Consider the following 17,561-nt stretch of genomic DNA (forward strand, 5'->3'; position numbering starts at 1 on the left):
AAGAAACCCTGTGTGGTCAGAGATGAGCAAATTTCAGTGAGGGTGGACAATACAGATCCAGTGTTGTCCAGCAAGTGTTTTTAAAAGAATACCTTTTGCAGTTCCAGATTTTTCCATAGCTATTTTTTTTTCCAGGCTAGTTGGACCGGACAAAGGGTTCAAAACCAATTCTCCCTCCGATGTCTCCAAACCTCAAAAGGATTCAAAAACAACTCCCTCTGCATCTCGGCAAAAGTTTTTCCTGTTGAATTCCGACATGTCCTTACATGCCTGTGACACTAGAGGGCGGTGGTGCCGTGTCGCAGTTCAGTAACGTGACAGCGAAGAAATCATGCATCCGTCAAAGGCTACTCCCAGTTCGATGAGTGCAAAAAACTAAGAGACAATCAACTCTCCATCTATAGGCTGTGAGGACACACCTGAACACGAGACTACTGTTTGTTTGGAGAGAGCAGAGTGGTCCAGACGAAAACTTTAGCGTCCTGCTGATTGTCCAGTGGAAGGAAAATATAGTCTAAGTGTGTGATAAACTCGACTAGTAAACCTTGTGGATCGATGGGTCCAAGCTTATTGATGACTATGGGTAGTAGGATTGTGGAAGATTTTGTGACAGCGTTGACAAAAAAAACACGGCGGGTTCATTTCCTTGAACTAGCTTCTCTCTTCTTCTCTTCTGAGGAACCCAGGTGAGCAAGTTGTGCATCCGACTCCTCAGCATCCGCGCAGACGACCGACGAACCGACCGAACCCAACGAGTCAGCAGTCTCCGGCGGACTCACGACAAAATAAAAAAAACGACAACAACGAAACGTTAGTTAATTCACCAGCTTCTCGAAAACGATACAAACAAAAGAACCGGCCGACGGAGAGATTCTTTTCGTTTCGTTTGTTTTAGGCAGAGTCAGGTCAAAGTGGCAGGGGTCACGGGGGTCGAGAAGGTGTCATAAGGCCACGACGGTGCAGGGGTGTCTGAGTTTACAAGGCAGCACTCCTCTGTTGAGCTGGTAGAACTCCACCAGCTGAATCAGGTCGGTGAATTTGGTGGAGCCGTCGTCAAGGCTGAAGAAGACCTGGCCGTCCTCTTCGCACTGCGGTCGCGCCGAACGGCCCGGGCAGCAGGGGGCAAGCAGGGACACGCCACATGGCAAGAGAGAGGACAGGGCAGGGTGAGAATTAGAAAATCTGACTCAAGGGATTTAAGGGAATACACCAAGGTTTTGGCATATAGTTCTTTTGTGATCAAAGGTCTTGTCTGCCAAAAACTCTGTGTATTCCTTTAAGACAAAATCACACACTGGCAATAATTTAACACAATACAGATAGGCAACTGTGCTGGGACAAACACATTTTATTTTTTCATTATAAGTCCACACTTCACAATGTGATATTCTACCCACAGGGATTTTGTCCCATTACTCAGTCCTCACCACTTCTAAGAACAATATTACCCATCGCCACTGCATCCAACACTTGCCCATGTACCATGAACTGTGACGAAATGATACAGCAGAAATTGCCATTCAAGATCTAACGTTCCCTATGAAATTAAAAAATACACATCCTGCAAAATGTTAAGAACCAAGAAATGCCTACCGGTAGTATCTGGAAATGTTTGATTTTCTGGTGATGGCACAGTGTGAGCACAAACGCCTTGGGGTTACTCTGACTGACTCTCAGCAGAAACAACCTGCAGGGGGAGGAGAGAAAGGAGGACACCAGAGAATGATTCAGCTAACTAAACATTTGCAGTCAATAATGTCACCCTATCTAACCCTATCTATGAAAATGGTATAATAAGCATATGGGATTTGGCATCTCAGTGATCCAGATTCATCCATACACATACAAAGAAGATCCAGAACTTCATGAACCTGTGAATCTATACTGACTCCAGATCAGCCTTACCCGTCCACTTGTCCCTGCTGGTGGATAATGCGATGGGATTCTTCTCTGGTTATCCTGCCGTGGAACCACAGCTGAGCTACGTGGATGACTGCGCAGAAAATAGAAAAAAAAAAAAAAAATCTGTGTCAGACAGTTTCATATTCAGATCGTGATGTTAATTAAACTGGGGTCATTTGTGGCTTCGACTTCAACTGAGGACCTTTCTGAGCGGGTTCCCAGAGAAAAGGTCAGGCACTTATTCGTGTGTGTCAGCGTTTACCTGAGCTTAGTGAGGAGTGGTGTAGCGGACTGTGGCAGCCCAGCATGTTCATTCGTTGACTCCTCTTCTGAGGGAGACGCCACAGACACACAACACAACAGGGATTAGTTCACACTTACTAACACTGGAGAAAAATCTCGCTTGAGTTTAGTTAATGAACCAAATATTGGTCCTCAGATAGTAGTACAAACGAGTATTGTGGTCATGTCAGGTGTCTTTTCATTATTAGGATTCTGTTGATATAGGAGTAGCATTGAACCAACCATGGACATTAATATTATTGTTATTATTCATTATTCATTCATATGGGAACTGCCAGCATTGTACTGTAAAATATGTTTTTTCTAACTTTTTATAGGGGCAAAATTGAGCATTGCATAAGTTGGTACACAGAAAAAATGCCATTGTTAATCTAATAATAGAGTGTAAAAATCAACATGCCAGTAGTTACATAAGCCCACACCCCATTAGAGTTAATGTAACACTTCTGATAGTTTTGAACAGCCGCCCCAAAGCCATATCAGCTCTGTAAGTGGACAACTGATACTTATTAACACTAGGAAATGTGTTGTGTAACAAGAAGAAAACATGCTATCTTCAGAGATCATAGCAGGGTTTTGAGGTACGGTCATGGCATGGGTGATGGGGATGATACAATCACAGGCAGTGTCTCACCCTCCAGGCGTGTCCCTCCTCCATGGCGGCGCTCTGAGCCTCCACAGGGTTGTCGATCACCCTGCCTATCCTCCCTGAGAAATCCATGGCCACAAGGGAGTTCTCCGACACGCTCCGCTAGGGGGCGACAGAGAGACATGACAGTCACACAGTGGACTACAGAGGCAGCAGGACAGAAGTGACAGGATGCGGCAGGATACAGGTGCAGACAAAGACAGTACATGGCACAGTGGGGTAGAATGTGGCACAGTTAAGCGTTTGCTTCATGTATGTCATCAAACTAGTTTGCTTATGTCAAGGATTGGGGAGTTTAGTGTTATATTGAAACAGAAGATACAGAGATGTATGTTTCAAATTAATTCTAGTCAAAACTGAGACTTACCACAGGTGCTGAGAAGTGTGAGAGTAAAGTTTTCCTTTGCTGAGGAATCTTATAGTTCTGGTACAATACAATCCCATACTGTGAAGAAAAGGGGACACATCGGTCAACCAAAAGCATCAAATTCTTGTTTAATAATCCAACACATCCTTGAATAAATAATGTTACTGCAGTTTTCAGAATGGCACAGTGGCATAACAGCACAATGTTGAGAAATATTAGATAAATATTCTGCAAAGTGGTGTAAGCTGCAACAGGTGAGCCAGTGGTCTAGTCCACAGGGTCTTAAACTTTTTCAGCCTGACACCCAGCTTGAGTAAAGTAAGTCTTGCCTTTAGACCCGGACTCATTAAAACTGCTAGTACTCTTCTTAAGGGCACCCAGCAGAAATGGGTCACTGACCCATTTCAGGTCCAAACCCAATTTAAGAAATGCTGTTCTAGTATTTTCTGAACAAAGTTTGGTAACTATCCTGCAGTATATCTGCGGGGGTGTGATCATAACAACAAGAGAAGACAAAAAAGCAGGAAAATCAGAGAGAATTTACCATAGAAATAGATGGGGGTGCTATGAAATATAGTGAAAAAGTGAGATTATGTCCCTTATTAGCTACAGTATTTCCTCACAGTGGTAGTACCTTAAAGAGTCGGAAGGCGGTCATCCAGCAGGTCCTGCTCTGCTCATCCTCGGCACACAGCATCCTCAGCTCCTTCAACTCAGCACGGCCTTTACTGGGCTGTCAATCAACACATTTCAGCCAATCAGGAATAGAGAGAACAAACTGTTGCCTAAATAACATCACATCATGACTGTATTGACTGAGCTGACTGGGACAATGACGATAAATTTGTCTTTTATCTGTTGACTCATCCACACTAGAACACATGCCACATCAAAAGTAGGAATATATGAGTATGTGACATTAAAGTACCGTCCCACCTCTCTCTCTCCCTCTCTCTCTCTCTCTCTCTCTCTCTCTATCATTACTCATCTCATTTCATTAGCGAGCAGCTTCATCTCACTTCAATCATCTGACACTGACCTTGATGCAGAACTCGTATTCTGTGGGCGCGCTGTGCTGCTTTTTGCCTGTGATGACACTGAAGATGTTACTGTCCTCAAGGTCTGCTAGTAACTGTAGATGTCTGGGCTCCTGGAGACACAATATAACGAATATGTCAGAACATCAGATATAGTGAGAGACAGAGACATATGCAGACAGACAGAGACCACCATCAATAAAAAGGATGATTCTTTGAAGGTAGAAAAGACTGTACTGCTTTAATTAATTAGGAACATTTACTTTAGGATTACTTATAATCCTAATATTACATACATACTGAGTTGTTCTTACCTTTGAGGTTCCTTTCGTAGAGCAGTAGAGTCCTGAGCGCCGCAGGAACAAGTAAAGTTTCTTCCACGACTTCCTACCCAGCTCTTTCACATACAGATACCCCTGGATCTCTGGACAGCTACTGGACGCTAGGAAGTTCTGAAAGAGGGAGCAAGAAAGGCGTGGGGTTGAAACATGGGCCTCAGTACATTTTGTTGGAGCCATGTGTGTGTGTGTGTCCCTTCTAGGATGCATTCAGTGTCATCCAGTGTGTATGGTATTTGCCCACTGAGGGGAGCTGCAGAGGGCTGACAGGCTCTTGGCATGATTATGCATATTTGTGCTTTGAAGAAGGACTGTACCATCTAACTATCCAGTCTCTTTGAATGGGGAGTCATCTGTAAAGTCCTGACATGCGTATTATCATTTGGAAACATATTTCTTTTTCACTTACCGATGCTTGTAACAGTGAGATTACGACATTCAAGACAAGTCTGGTTTATGACTGTCCCACACACTTGTCATTGCCATGGTATCGACTGTAAACAGTTATGTCATGCATGCAGTCCACAGTAGGGAGCTGACGGCAACATCTGGGAATATCATGTTATTAAAATGTTATTTCAAATTATTGTCAAAGTTGTACGGGTGTTGTTAACCCCCACTTGCATCAGTTGTTGTAAATAACAGTTCTGCAGCTGCTTGAACCTGAAAGTATGATTTGTTGGTTTTCTTGATGACATGCACATTAAGGTGCATAGATTGGCCAGTTTTGCAGATGGCATGTCTTACGTTGTCGGTGCTGCCATCTTTAGCATTACAGATTTCCATTCAAAACTGATAGTGCCCTGTCTCCGCTTTATAATGCTGTCTCTGACAGTACTTTACTTAATCTGAAAGCATTTTTATCTTCTATATTAAACACGGACAAGATAAAACATAAACTCAAACTCTCTTATGTAATGTGCCTGCCAAGACAAATACATACATTGCAGCCTGAATTCCCAAGACCTGAAAGTCCTGAATGTCTTGTGTCTGTCTGAAGTACGCTATTAATGACACACTTGCTTGGAAGATGGAATACTTGTTTCCGCTGGTTGAGGCTGACACAGAAGTACACATTTGGAGCTTGCGGTCTTCGTGTTTCACAGAAATATCACACTATGAAGTGGCAGGCTAAGTTATTAGAGCTGATTTGGAATCTGTGGCTTGCGGCTGGAAGGAAAACTGTTCCAGCGGACTGTTCAATATTTAAAGCACATGTTTCCCAGTGTTTTGGAAACTACCTCCGACGGGCCTCATGCATGAACATTTTCTTGAATTTGTGGACCGCGCCTTCACACGCAACACTCATTCAGAAAGCTTTCTTTTTGAGCCACTACAACTTGCTGCTTTGCATTCACATATGGGTCTTGCATAATGGCGCATATTGGTAACACCTGGCTTTGACAGCGCACTGAGTGCAAAAATCTTCTGTTCAGAACACCCCGGATGCCTGACACAACTCTGGCACACCCCGCACCCGTTCATTTATTGAACCGTGCATCTTTGCGGAGCAGAACGGAGCGTAACATCTATACGTTCGGCGGGGGAAGTTAAAAGCTTTCTGTGAGTGGCACGGATGAAGGGGTGGATTCCGCTTGTGGTTCTGTCTCTGACAGCTCCATTACATGAGACGGGGGGAGAGCCAGACTGCATGTAAACCCTCTCTCCATTAAGACCAAAGCTCTTCGAAATCCCAGGAATCTTTTTTGTCTGGTCTCCTCCCGGGCTTCGTTTTTTTCATGCGAGGCGGGCGGGCGGGCAGGTAGCGTGAATTTGTGCTGTGCAAACATACGGTAGGCAGGAGAGGCACCGCATGCTCTATTTCTGACTGCTTAATTCCACCCGTCATACATGTCGGGCCTGCGGTGCGTGCGCCGAGACGAGTCATGTGTCAACAGAGGATCAACAGTAGTTATTACTACAGGCTCGGACGAGACACACTGTCTCAGGGTCAGAGGTGAGGTATGTCAGCTCGATAGCGCAGCATGCAGAGGGTGCTGACTCTTAAAATAAGCTGTGTGCGTGTGGGTAAGAGAGAATGCGCGTGTGTGTGTGTGTGTGTGTGCATGCATGTGTAGGTGTCGTGTATGTGTGTGTGTGTGTGTGTGTGTGTGTGCTGTGTGTACCTGCAGGAGCTGAGACGGTGGAATCGTACCATTGCTTTCCTGGCACCACGCAACCATGTGCTCCGGGAAAAATGTCTGGTGGCGGAGAGAGAGGGAGAGAGAGAGAGAGAGAGAGAGAGAGAGAGAGAGAGAGAGAGGGTGCGGGACGGGATGGGGCAGAGACAGACAGAGAGAAAGAGAGTATCAGTCACTGTGACAATAATTGTAGGTTAAGAAATCCTGACAGAAAAAAACGACATGCCAAACTCATTAGTCGCAACTGATGCAATATTTCACAATAATAAAGAAAACGAAGAGCGGCGCTTTGACAAGAAGGAACATTCCGTTCATTTTGAATGACCGCGACAATACTGGGCCATTAAACTCTTCACTTCAAGAGATGTCAGCATTCGACTGAACTGTCTGCCGGCCAGTTCAGTTTTAAGACGTTTTGCTGATTGGTTATGAAAGAAATTCAAGCAGACACAGCAGCAGAATAGCCCCACATAAAAATGATATAGATAGCGAAAGGTGTAAGATATTTCAGCGAGCAGAGGCCGGGAGAGACCAGGCATGTTAAGAAAAAGCCATTACCAGGGGATTTCTGAAGAATTCATATTTGGCATAGTTCTTCCTGAAGAGGAATCTACTGTCGCTGTTCATGGAGGCCTGGACCTGAACCACCAGCTCGTGGTCTTCTAGACAGCGCTCTGAGGGGAGAGAGGCAGAAACAGAGACATTATCATCTGTAATCCCTTTCTGATGAGTTCCCATAAACATATAGGAGCTAACATTCATTAGAAATATGTACCGTTAATGCCGGTTAAGCATGCTGAAATGAAGCGGCAGGGGGGGTTAGAGGTGTAGCACGGCATATATTTGTTCAGCCGGAAGTGTGAAAAGTAATATGTGAATGTTTAATTCCTAGCTACACAAAAAGCTGTGAGAGAAAATGAGAAAGAAATTAGAAATCTAACAAAGTAGTTTGACTCGCTCTGAGATCCTCACCCGTTACCTAACAAACTAGTCTTTAACCACAGTATTTCCCCCAGTATGTTACGCGTGTTTATAGCACAGGCAAGTGTAAAATGTAATGAGCACTATGTAAATCTATAATCTGCAGTATGACAAATTTGTAGTTACTATACTCAGAGGAAAATTATCCCCTATCAACCTTTCCCGTAAGTCAGAAACAGAAACTCTAGAGAACTAGTTAAAATGAAACTGAAAGAAAAACTAGCTCAGCCTTCTAGATAAAAGGATTAAAACCAGCCACACAACCTCGCCAACCTCAACTGAGCTTCACATGCTGCATATATGACCACAGGCACCACACACTTTGTTCTATCATAAATAGACCTTTTTTTTTTTTTTTTTTCAAAATAATTAGATAGGCAATAATGAATTCAGCATGGATGGGATTGGTGAACAGGACAAAATCAACATGGATAAGAGAGTGAAAAAGTGTGAGAGGAGTCAGGTTAGACAGAGTTGTGGGCAAAATCTCCACTGCCTAAAAACGCAGAGTGGCTTGAATGGCTTATGCTCACTAAACCAACTGACCTTGACTGACGGACGTGCCAAACACACGTCAAACAGAGCCTGCAGGCTAAAGTGGACTTCAGCACACACACAGGCACCCTGCTTGCATCAGACAAGGCTCTCTCTCTCTCTTTGGATGAGAATGAAAGCGGCTTGTGACTCAACAGACAGTGTATCCTACTACGAGCGTGGTCAGAGGCCTCGGCGGATTGATATTCTGAAGCCGGACGTGACTCAGTGGAGTCGCTTCCAACAGTGAAGTCCTGCTTTTAATAAGAGACATCCTTCCCCCGCAAATCAAATTAGCATTCTGTTACTCATATTATATGCCGATAGCCTTTTTTTTTTTTTGAAGCTCGGGATGCAATATGAACTTGGGAGAAATCTGGCGTCAAAGCCCCCCCGTCTCGCAGCATTACCTCATCTCATCCGTCTCTCCCTCTTTATCTCTCCCTGTCACGATCCCTTTATCACTGTCACGACTCGCTCGTTTTCTCTCCGCTCCTCTCCTTTCATGCCTCCGTCTGATGAGTCACCCGCGTCCGTGACAATGACTCTCTCCCTGGCACCGCCGCCTAACCGTCCCATAGGTGTTAACCTTCGGAGGCTTGACAAACGGGGAAGGGTCAGTGTCACTTATCTCCGAGGGCCATCGCGGGCCCCATTCAACAGGGGGCGGCGGGAGTGGGCGGCCCGCGGACGGGAATAGGCCTCTCTATTCAAAACGCACTATTGTTCCCGGCTCCGGTGAAAGTTCTATTCTGGACCACCGCCCACACACACACACACACACACACACACACGTGCACGCGTTACGCATCACAACACGTACATGTGCGGCGCAGACATCGCAAGGTGCACACACCGGAGACATACACACACACACACACACACGCACTGCCACACCCCAAATATTGACAAAAAAATACCATACTTAATATGTTTAGAGTTATGTTTCAATATATTCAACGAGTGACCAAAAACTGTATTTGTACATATAGATGACATTCTTTCGAAATATATTTTGGCACTGGAAATGCATCTACTCCTGCTGAAAATATATATAATATATAGTATATATATATATATAGTATAGTATAGTATATATTTTAAGAATGTCATCTACATGTACAAATGCATTTCTGGGCAATTCTTGTATATTTAAAAACAAAAGTCTTGTTTCAAGATATGCAAAACTCCTATAGGAAGTATATGTGATTTTTTTTTTTTTTGCAGTATGGCACAGATGCACAACAACAACAGACACACACACGCACACACACAGACATGCATGCACACAATGATTTTAAGAACCAGCATACCGGTGCTTTATCATATGGAACCTGACACTTCTAAACATAAAATATGATAAGCAGTCATCCTAGACCTGCAAAGAGTACACTCAGAGTTACAGGTGTGCCAGAATAAGGGCTATAATAGCATCGAGTCACTCTGAGCCAAACATGATGTCATACCCAACAAACCAACCTAACTGCATTTGGCAGCATCATGTTGGCAGCACTGATGAGAAATGTAATCAGATCACGGCGGATGATGAAATATTAGGTTAGAGATTTGGGACCTGTGCTTTGAATAGTGCAATATGCTTTTCTACAAGTTCCCACACGTCAAAACATAACATATGACTCTATCAGGGCTTGTTTGTGGATTTAACAAGGGTGAATTCCAAGCAACGTCAAAAATTATTGGAAAGAAAGAAAGATGTCAAACGATTCAGAGAGGTAGCGGGAATCTTTTCATCGGTAAAAATGTGTCTCTGTATTTCACTACCGGGCACGTTGCTGTGTATAAAAGTGCACCCCCTTCTCTCCCACATCTGTTAAAATGTACAGACACACAGACATGAAGCACGGAGCACAGGCTCGTCCTCCATAAGTGCTTTATAATCGTCCTCTCCTCGGGGGGAGGCTGGGTTTTCGAATGTTCAGCCGGCCCAAGCTTTCCAAACTTACTGTTGCACTGCCAAGTTTAACACAAAATCACCCTGAGACAAATCCAAGGCTCTCTTCCTTCTTCATGCAGCAACAAACGAAAATACCTTATTAACACCCTGCAATGGAGCAACATCTTCCACTTTTGTTTTTACTCATTTAGACTCTGGTCATGTGTCATTTTACTGCCACATTTAGTGTTCAGTAGGGGATATGATATCTCACTATATGATTTGATACGCGATATGGAGTTTCTGAGCCACAATTCTTTCTAGCATTGGCACTGGCTTGCTAGAATATAATTTGGATGAAGAACTTGAAATTGTGATGGGCAAGCCGTCTCATTTGTGATTACTACAGCAGAATAAAATGCAGCTAATATTGCATATTTCGATATATTGTCCCATCCGTACCCCATGGGCATATGTTTTCACTTGTTTTGAGAAAAATAAGATTTGCAGACTCAACACTAGATTAAATGACTTGTTAAGATGGATATTTGTTTCAGTGCATCACACTCTCAAAAGTCTTTGGCCAATTTCAAATGCAATTCCAATTCCACTTCATTCACTGCGACCATAATGTAACGCTTAAATCTATTTTACCACACTGAACGCTCTGCACGGCGTATTATTTCTCATTTCCCAGCACATCCATCCACAGTCATTTTGACCTTTTTACATTACATTAGGCCAAGGCAATTTAGAGGTCTCCAGCTGGTGCGGCGGAGGCTTCTATTTTCGGGAAGGTGATGTCGGCGGTATCGCCACTCCTGAACTAAAGAGCCTCTAACATGACAGATAGCCTTTTAAATTCTTCATCAATCATCTCCATCACCTTCTCCCCGCTCTCCGCCGTGTCATTTATAGCCGTGGATCGATAACATTACACCGTCTATGATACCGAGAGGAGCAGAAGACGGCGAAGGTTTTGTTACAGTGTTCATCACTTGTGTGGCTGTCCATCCTCTGATCCATCACCTTCTCTTCCTTTACTTACTCATCTCTACGCCCTCCATCTAGCTGCCTATCACCTTCTCTCCCTTCAGTGGCAACACAAGCAAATAAATAACATAACATTATAATTATCTACATGACAGTGATTTTTAACATATGGCTCAGGACTCTAGCATGCGCCTATGTCAATGCCCAGGCTGAAATTTCTTCTTTTTTTTCATTTTGAGGCCCAAAAAGATGCAACTACATGCAATCTACTTAACTAAAATGATCCTACCATACTTAAGTACATTATAGTCTCTGTTGATCTTCCTCTATCCATCCACCATCCTCTCCATCAACCATGGATGGAGAGGATGCAGGCGTGTTTCTGCTGGTTCCCCAACAGTATTGGTATGTTTCACTAAGCCTGGGTCCCATGGCAAGACTGACAGTACTTAGCTTTACTTGTTACTTAGGTACAAAAAAACAAACACTTTTTCTCCCTTCTTTCAGTCTGCCGATCGTACAAACTGAAGCCGGAGTCTTCATCAGCCCTCTTCTCCCATCCAACACCATCGCTTTTCAATGAGCAGTCAGTCCGCAGATCGATAACTCCATTAATCTCAATGACCTGCATCTCTGGCCTCACCTCTACAGCAGTCGCCTGTATTTAGCATCAGGTTTTAGGATGATGAAGTTCAAGATTATGCATCACCTTCAATCCTGCCATTGATCTGTCATTTAGCAACCGTTATTCTGTCTCTTCTTCTTTTTCTAAACCTTCCATTTCCTCCTTGCTAATGAGTCAAACAATCATTAGCCTGTCAGTACTAGAGCAACTCTGACTTCATGTGTGATGCTTCTACGTCCATCAACTTTCTGCCCCCTCACAAGCTGATCAATAAGTTCAGCCTACATGTTACAAGCAGCTCAGTGCTCAGGTCTATCTCGGTTTCCCATGAGATAGCACTGCTCTGCCTCCGCTGTGCTGTCACAGCAACCTTTCACCCAGCCGGCTGCCGCGTTGCACTTGATTAGATCGTCGGACGTTATGTCTCTGTGCGTGCGTGTACCGCACAGTATGTGCATGCACTCATGCTTGAATACATGCCTGCGTGAGAATATGTGCCTGAACTATCTGTCTGCCCAAGTATGTGGGCGAGCATGCATGCATACATGTGAACGCACCTGTGTGTGTCAGTGAGCGTGTTGTATGTCTCAGCCCACCCAAAAGGTCCTTGTGTTTGTGTGGGCGTGTGTTCGTGCATTTGTGTGCGTGTGTGTGTATGCAAATGTGTGCTTGTATGTGTGTGTGTGAGTACAGTTTGGGCCTGCGGGGGTTTGCCACTTACCTAGCCCTAGCAGCGGGTGGTGTTCAACAAGTGCCCAACTGTTGTCGTCCACACAATGGCTTTTATAAACCAGGAGCTGGCACAGGTCCCTGGCTGTCATGTCTGCTGGGATCTCCACCACTTTACACATTCCGTCTTCACTGAAGATCTTCACAATCTGCGAGGAAAGAGACATTAGTATTGAGATTCAGTTGTGATAAAATAATCACTTTAATATAGTTATTGGGGGGGGGAAAGCAACAAAAGGCATTTAAACAGTTAGTGAAGACGCTCCCTCTCAACAACACAATATGAGGTTAGATATGGTCGTTGGAGGATAAATTTAAGGATACATTTAAGTTGAGATGGATATTTAAATATGGATGTTTAAGATAAGCCCACAGGGAAGACCCAAGTTGTCGTATAAGGTAAACTGTTTTTGAAAACACAGCCCAATGGGTGGGTAAAGCCGGCAATTATCTTCAAAGGCTAGCATAGCATTTACCATATAGCACCCCATACACTATGGCACACACAGGCCGGTAATTATAGCACACAATAGAAAAGAACAGACATTCAAGACAATGTAGCAATTGTGGTGTTAGAAAATCACAGGCGCGCATTTCTTCAAGCGACTTGTTGCTGTAATATATAGCTAAGCAAATATACTGTACTGTATAACAAGCATCTCCTCTTGTGAACACAGTGCATGGCTGTCTATGCCAAATGGGTGCATGGCTTATGGGGGACATAAGCATGGTGTTTCCAATTATAGCGCATCAAGAAAACACAACAGGGCTTTTGTTCCATCACTTAATATACTGCGTTTGGGCCAGGAATAAGGTTATGGCCCTATTGCGTTTCAGACCGAACGTGTTTTTTCGTTGCATAATTTATCATCTTTTTTCCAAGTCCATGCATAACACCTGTTTCCATTCTTCCCTTGATAATATGTGCCCATCCACACACTCAAAAACACATAGTCACACAGAGATGGAGGCACCATAGATCCATCCAGGCTGTATTTATTATAGGTAACAACAATGCATCAGGCCCTGATCAGTAGAAACCCCACTCTGAGATCCCATCCGTTTAATCCCACCTAACAAACATCCACATCCACAAATATTAAGGCTCTATGGCGGCTACATTTCTTATATATCAGTCCCCTAGGTACAGATGGGTACTGAAAAAGTAAAGTCCCTCCCGTAGAGGTCAATAGGAACAATCCGGGAGAAATATTCCCCTGAAAAAAATCTCTGGATAAAATGGTGTTAGCGTGTTTTATGGATTTAGGCAAACTGACTTCCACCGAGTCTCTGTAGGATGACATTTCACTAGTCGCATACACAGGACACACAACTAATGGCCCACAGAGGAAAACTACAGCAGCCTGCTTAACCTGCACAGGAATCTAGCCTCGTTAGCCTACACAGGAATCTAGCCTAGTAAGCCTACGCATGTAACACACACTTTCAACAGGATATGTCCATGACAGAGAAAATTCTGTTTCCCTTCCTGAGCGAAGACACAGCTTGTAGCATTACAGTTCTGCACAGTATCCAGGCCTGGAGCGCTGTAATCCGTCATTCAGAAAAAAGAACCCGAAAAAAAAACGGAGCAAGCCAGCTTCAAATTCATACAAAAGCTTGCTGATGCATTTTGACTCTTTTTCTTTTTTGATTGCTCTCCTCGCATCTCGAAAAAACGGACAGATCGCCGCCGACCTTTTAGGTATTTACACATTCCGTCTCTCGCCTCGGGGGTTGAGCGTAGCAAAAATACTTCAAAGAGAAATGGTCCTAAAAAATGTAAAAGAGAGAGGGGAGGCGAGGGGACGGGCGAAGAGGAGGCGAGAGAGCCGGAGAGACAGAGAGAGGGAGAGAGATAAGAGACAGAGAGAGAGAAAAGCAGAGCGGTCTTACCTCCACGGCCCGCAATAGGCAGCAGTCCGGGGAACACGAAGGCATTTTTTTGGAGTGAGCCTGGCTCCCCACACACACACCACACACACACACACACACAGTCGCTAAGACAGAAAAACCCAGCTGTCCTGTCGTCTTCTCTCCTTCAGGAAGAAAAAAACTGATACAGATCCGAATGCCGACAGTTGACAGCTACCTGTCACACAGCCTGGAGTGTAGTCCTTCAGCCTATCTAGACAGTCAAGGCTGCCTTGGGGGGGGGAAGAAAAAAAAGCTGTCTGTGTGACCTAAAGCCGGCGCTCTGTACAGCTCACAGGACAGAGACACAGAGACAGTGAGCGATCAGATGGCAGTAGGTACAGTACAGCGCTTCCAGTGCCGGCTGTGTCTGACAACTATCTCTCTCTCTCTCTCTCTCTCTCCCGCTCTCTCTCTCTCTCTCTCTCTCTCCCCCTCACAAAGGGTTACAGCCTCAGCCACGGGCTCCGAGGCACACTGAATCAAACCACACGCTCACCGACCAATCATAAGGCTGCAGCAGGCTGATGTAATCATTCCCACACAGACCCAGGCGTGCGCGCACACACACACACACACACACACACACACACACACACACAACACACACACAACACACACTCCAGTATACACCACACACAGACACACAGCCGGGAGACGCGCGCACGCACCGTCTCACACACACAGACGCACAGTCATGCACAGGCACAGCCAACTTTTTTCAGCCCTCTTGCGAGCTCTCTCTCTCTCTCCGCTCCGGATTCTTTTTTAGAACTTAAAGCGAGAGGGTTCATTTGAGAAGGGTGTGGGGCGGCGGGGGAGGAGGAGGAGGAGGAGGAGGAGGAGGAGAGAAGAGGAGGAGCAGGAGGAGGAAGAAAGGGAAAAGGACGGCGTTAAAAAAAAAAAAAAAGTTTCTTTGCCGCTTTTCTAACCTCCGAAATGTTCAGATGTTTTCAAGTGAGGGCTTGTTGGCTCGTCTCCTTTCCTCCGCTTCTTTCTTTCTCTCTCTCTCTCTCTCTCTCTCTTCCTCCCTCCCCGTGGCTTAACTTTGAACTCCCCAGTCAGAGCTCTGCTCTCGCAGCAGTAACAAGACTCATTACAGAGCAAATGAAATGAAACAAACCTGGAGCAGCACTTGAACACTCCGACCTTCTCCTCCTCCTCCTCCCTGGCGTCTAGCTTCGTGCCAACATTCTTTCTCTCTAAAGAACAAAAAAAAAAAAAAAACCTGGAGACTTTTGCACACACACACACACACACACACACACACACCCCAAACCCCCCACCCCAACACACGCAGGTGCACGTGTACACACACACACACACACACACACACACACACACCCCCCCCCCTCTCCTTTTAACTCCGATATTTAATACGGCATCGGACGGACAAAAGCCTTGACACACCCCGTCTGGGAGAAGCAAGAACACAGCCTTACGTCGTCCTTGAAGCAATTTTCTTTTCTTTTTTTTCTCCCCTTTTTTCTGAGGGTGTGTGTATGTGTGTGTGTGAGTGTTGTGTGTGTGTGTGTGTGTGTTATGTGTGTGTGTGTGCGTGTGTGTGTGTGTGAGGTGTAATCCAGGAATAAGTAGAGTTCCAGAGAAGGAAGGAGGAAATGGTGGTAAAAGTGGTAGCGGTCAAAGAGATACGACTCAATTTTACTATAAAAGGGGGTGGGGGGGTGGGGGGACTTTGGGGAGAGGAGGGAGGGAGGGAGTCCTCACTGTGGGGGAGGGGAGAGGAAAAAAGAGACTTGGTGTGTGTGTGTGTGTGTGATTGCATGCGCACACACACACACACACACACACAGGCGCGTACGTGGGTATGTGCGGGACGGGGAGAGAGAGAAGAAAAAAAAAAGAAAAGAGAGACACAGACAGACAGAAAAGAGAGCAGTGACGGGGGGAAAAGAGAGAGTGGGAAGCAGAGCGAGTGAGACGGAGAGAGAGAACCGTCTGGTGACACACTTCGGTAGAATGTGTCGTATGAATGCTTCCTACTGTTAACTACATATCTAGCCTGCACAGCTGTCTCCGCCGCCTGTCCCCTCCCACACACACACACACACACACACACACACACACACACACCACACACACACACACACAGAGAAACCAAGACACACACCCACATCTACGTCACAGTTAGTCAGCTAGAAGGGAAAACCCCAGGTTGCACACAGCATGCCTGCTGCAATACAGGTTCACATACAGTGCTCTATCTATCTATCTATCTATCTATCTATCTAGCTATCTGTCCTATCTGTTCTATTTTCCACAGAGACTTGCACAGATCTTACTCATCTCGAATAATTTGACTGGGAGTGCAACACTGATCCTTAATTAGCCGTAGAGCTCTTTTTGCCGTCAGACAGCCTTCGGGAGCGGAAGGGAAGGAGAAAGCTGACAGAGATGACAGAGGAGTGACACGTTTCGCTGACCTGCTCCACTTCTCGGGCTTCTTAAAAAAGGGGAAAGAGGAGACGGGAGGGGAAAAGGGAGAAGGGCCGGGGCGAGAGAGAGAGGGAGAGGCCGACCGAGGGAGAAAGGTGAAGGGAAAAATGGGGAAATGGGGCAAGGCCGGGGCAGAGAGAGGCGTTTTAGAGATGTGTGTTCCGGCGTAGAAACCTGGGGAGGTGGGTGAGCGCGGGTGTTAGGCTCAAGCCGATATTCAATAATATCGGATATCGCGATATTTTTGAGAAAGTCGCGATATTTTTCTGCGGTAACGAATATCGCCTGCCCATTGTCCCCCACCCCCTGTCCCGTGTGTTGCTTAGATCACAGCTGTGCAAACTTTTAAACTCATAAAACCTATAATCTACTAGTGGTAGGACAGTAAAAAACAAAACATAATCATAGTTGTAGTGAAAAAATGTGGTCATTTTTACTTCATTTTAGTTTGTAAGTAAAATTTGCAAATTACACCAAATGGCCATTGTTTTTGCTTGAATAGTAAGATCAAATTTCTAGGCTATTAATAATAATAATACATATTATTAATGATAATTAATAATAAACGAAATTGAATACAAAACCCCCCCAGAAAAAAACAATTAAATATTGAATATTGCGATATTTTTGGCGGGATAGCATCGCGATATTAAATTTTCACCCAAGCCTAGTGGGTTGGGTGGGGGTCGGGGTGGGG

At 44.9% G+C, this 17,561-nt stretch overlaps 1 protein-coding gene across 3 annotated transcripts; it reads right to left on the reverse strand.

Moving 5' to 3' along the window:
• Positions 1–829: 829 nt before the first annotated feature.
• LOC139666440 (growth factor receptor-bound protein 10-like) lies at positions 830–15,429 on the reverse strand. Of its 3 annotated transcripts, none has more exons than XM_071545654.1 (13): positions 15,340–15,429; positions 12,486–12,642; positions 7,296–7,411; positions 6,723–6,797; positions 4,573–4,710; positions 4,261–4,371; positions 3,856–3,954; positions 3,222–3,299; positions 2,840–2,956; positions 2,165–2,231; positions 1,906–1,993; positions 1,594–1,687; positions 830–1,088 (listed from the first exon to the last, which is right to left on the reverse strand). In XM_071545654.1, the coding sequence occupies exons 2-13, from the start codon at positions 12,613–12,615 to the stop codon at positions 942–944; spliced, it is 1,260 nt and encodes a 419-aa protein (XP_071401755.1). In that variant the 5' UTR covers positions 12,616–12,642; positions 15,340–15,429; the 3' UTR covers positions 830–941. The 3 variants fall into 3 exon arrangements, with proteins under 3 accessions (XP_071401755.1, XP_071401754.1, XP_071401752.1); XM_071545653.1 differs by lacking the exon at positions 15,340–15,429 and adding an exon at positions 14,390–14,457 and having other exon boundaries at positions 2,165–2,228; XM_071545651.1 differs by lacking the exon at positions 15,340–15,429 and adding an exon at positions 14,390–14,457.
• Between the last annotated feature and the right edge of the window lie 2,132 nt (positions 15,430–17,561).

Source organism: Centroberyx affinis, unplaced genomic scaffold (assembly GCF_046629955.1).
Source record: "Centroberyx affinis isolate AG114_WGS23_722 - 3 ecotype Tasmania unplaced genomic scaffold, CSIRO-AGI_Caff_v1 ptg005017l_1, whole genome shotgun sequence".
Taxonomy (NCBI): Eukaryota; Metazoa; Chordata; class Actinopteri; order Beryciformes; family Berycidae; genus Centroberyx; species Centroberyx affinis.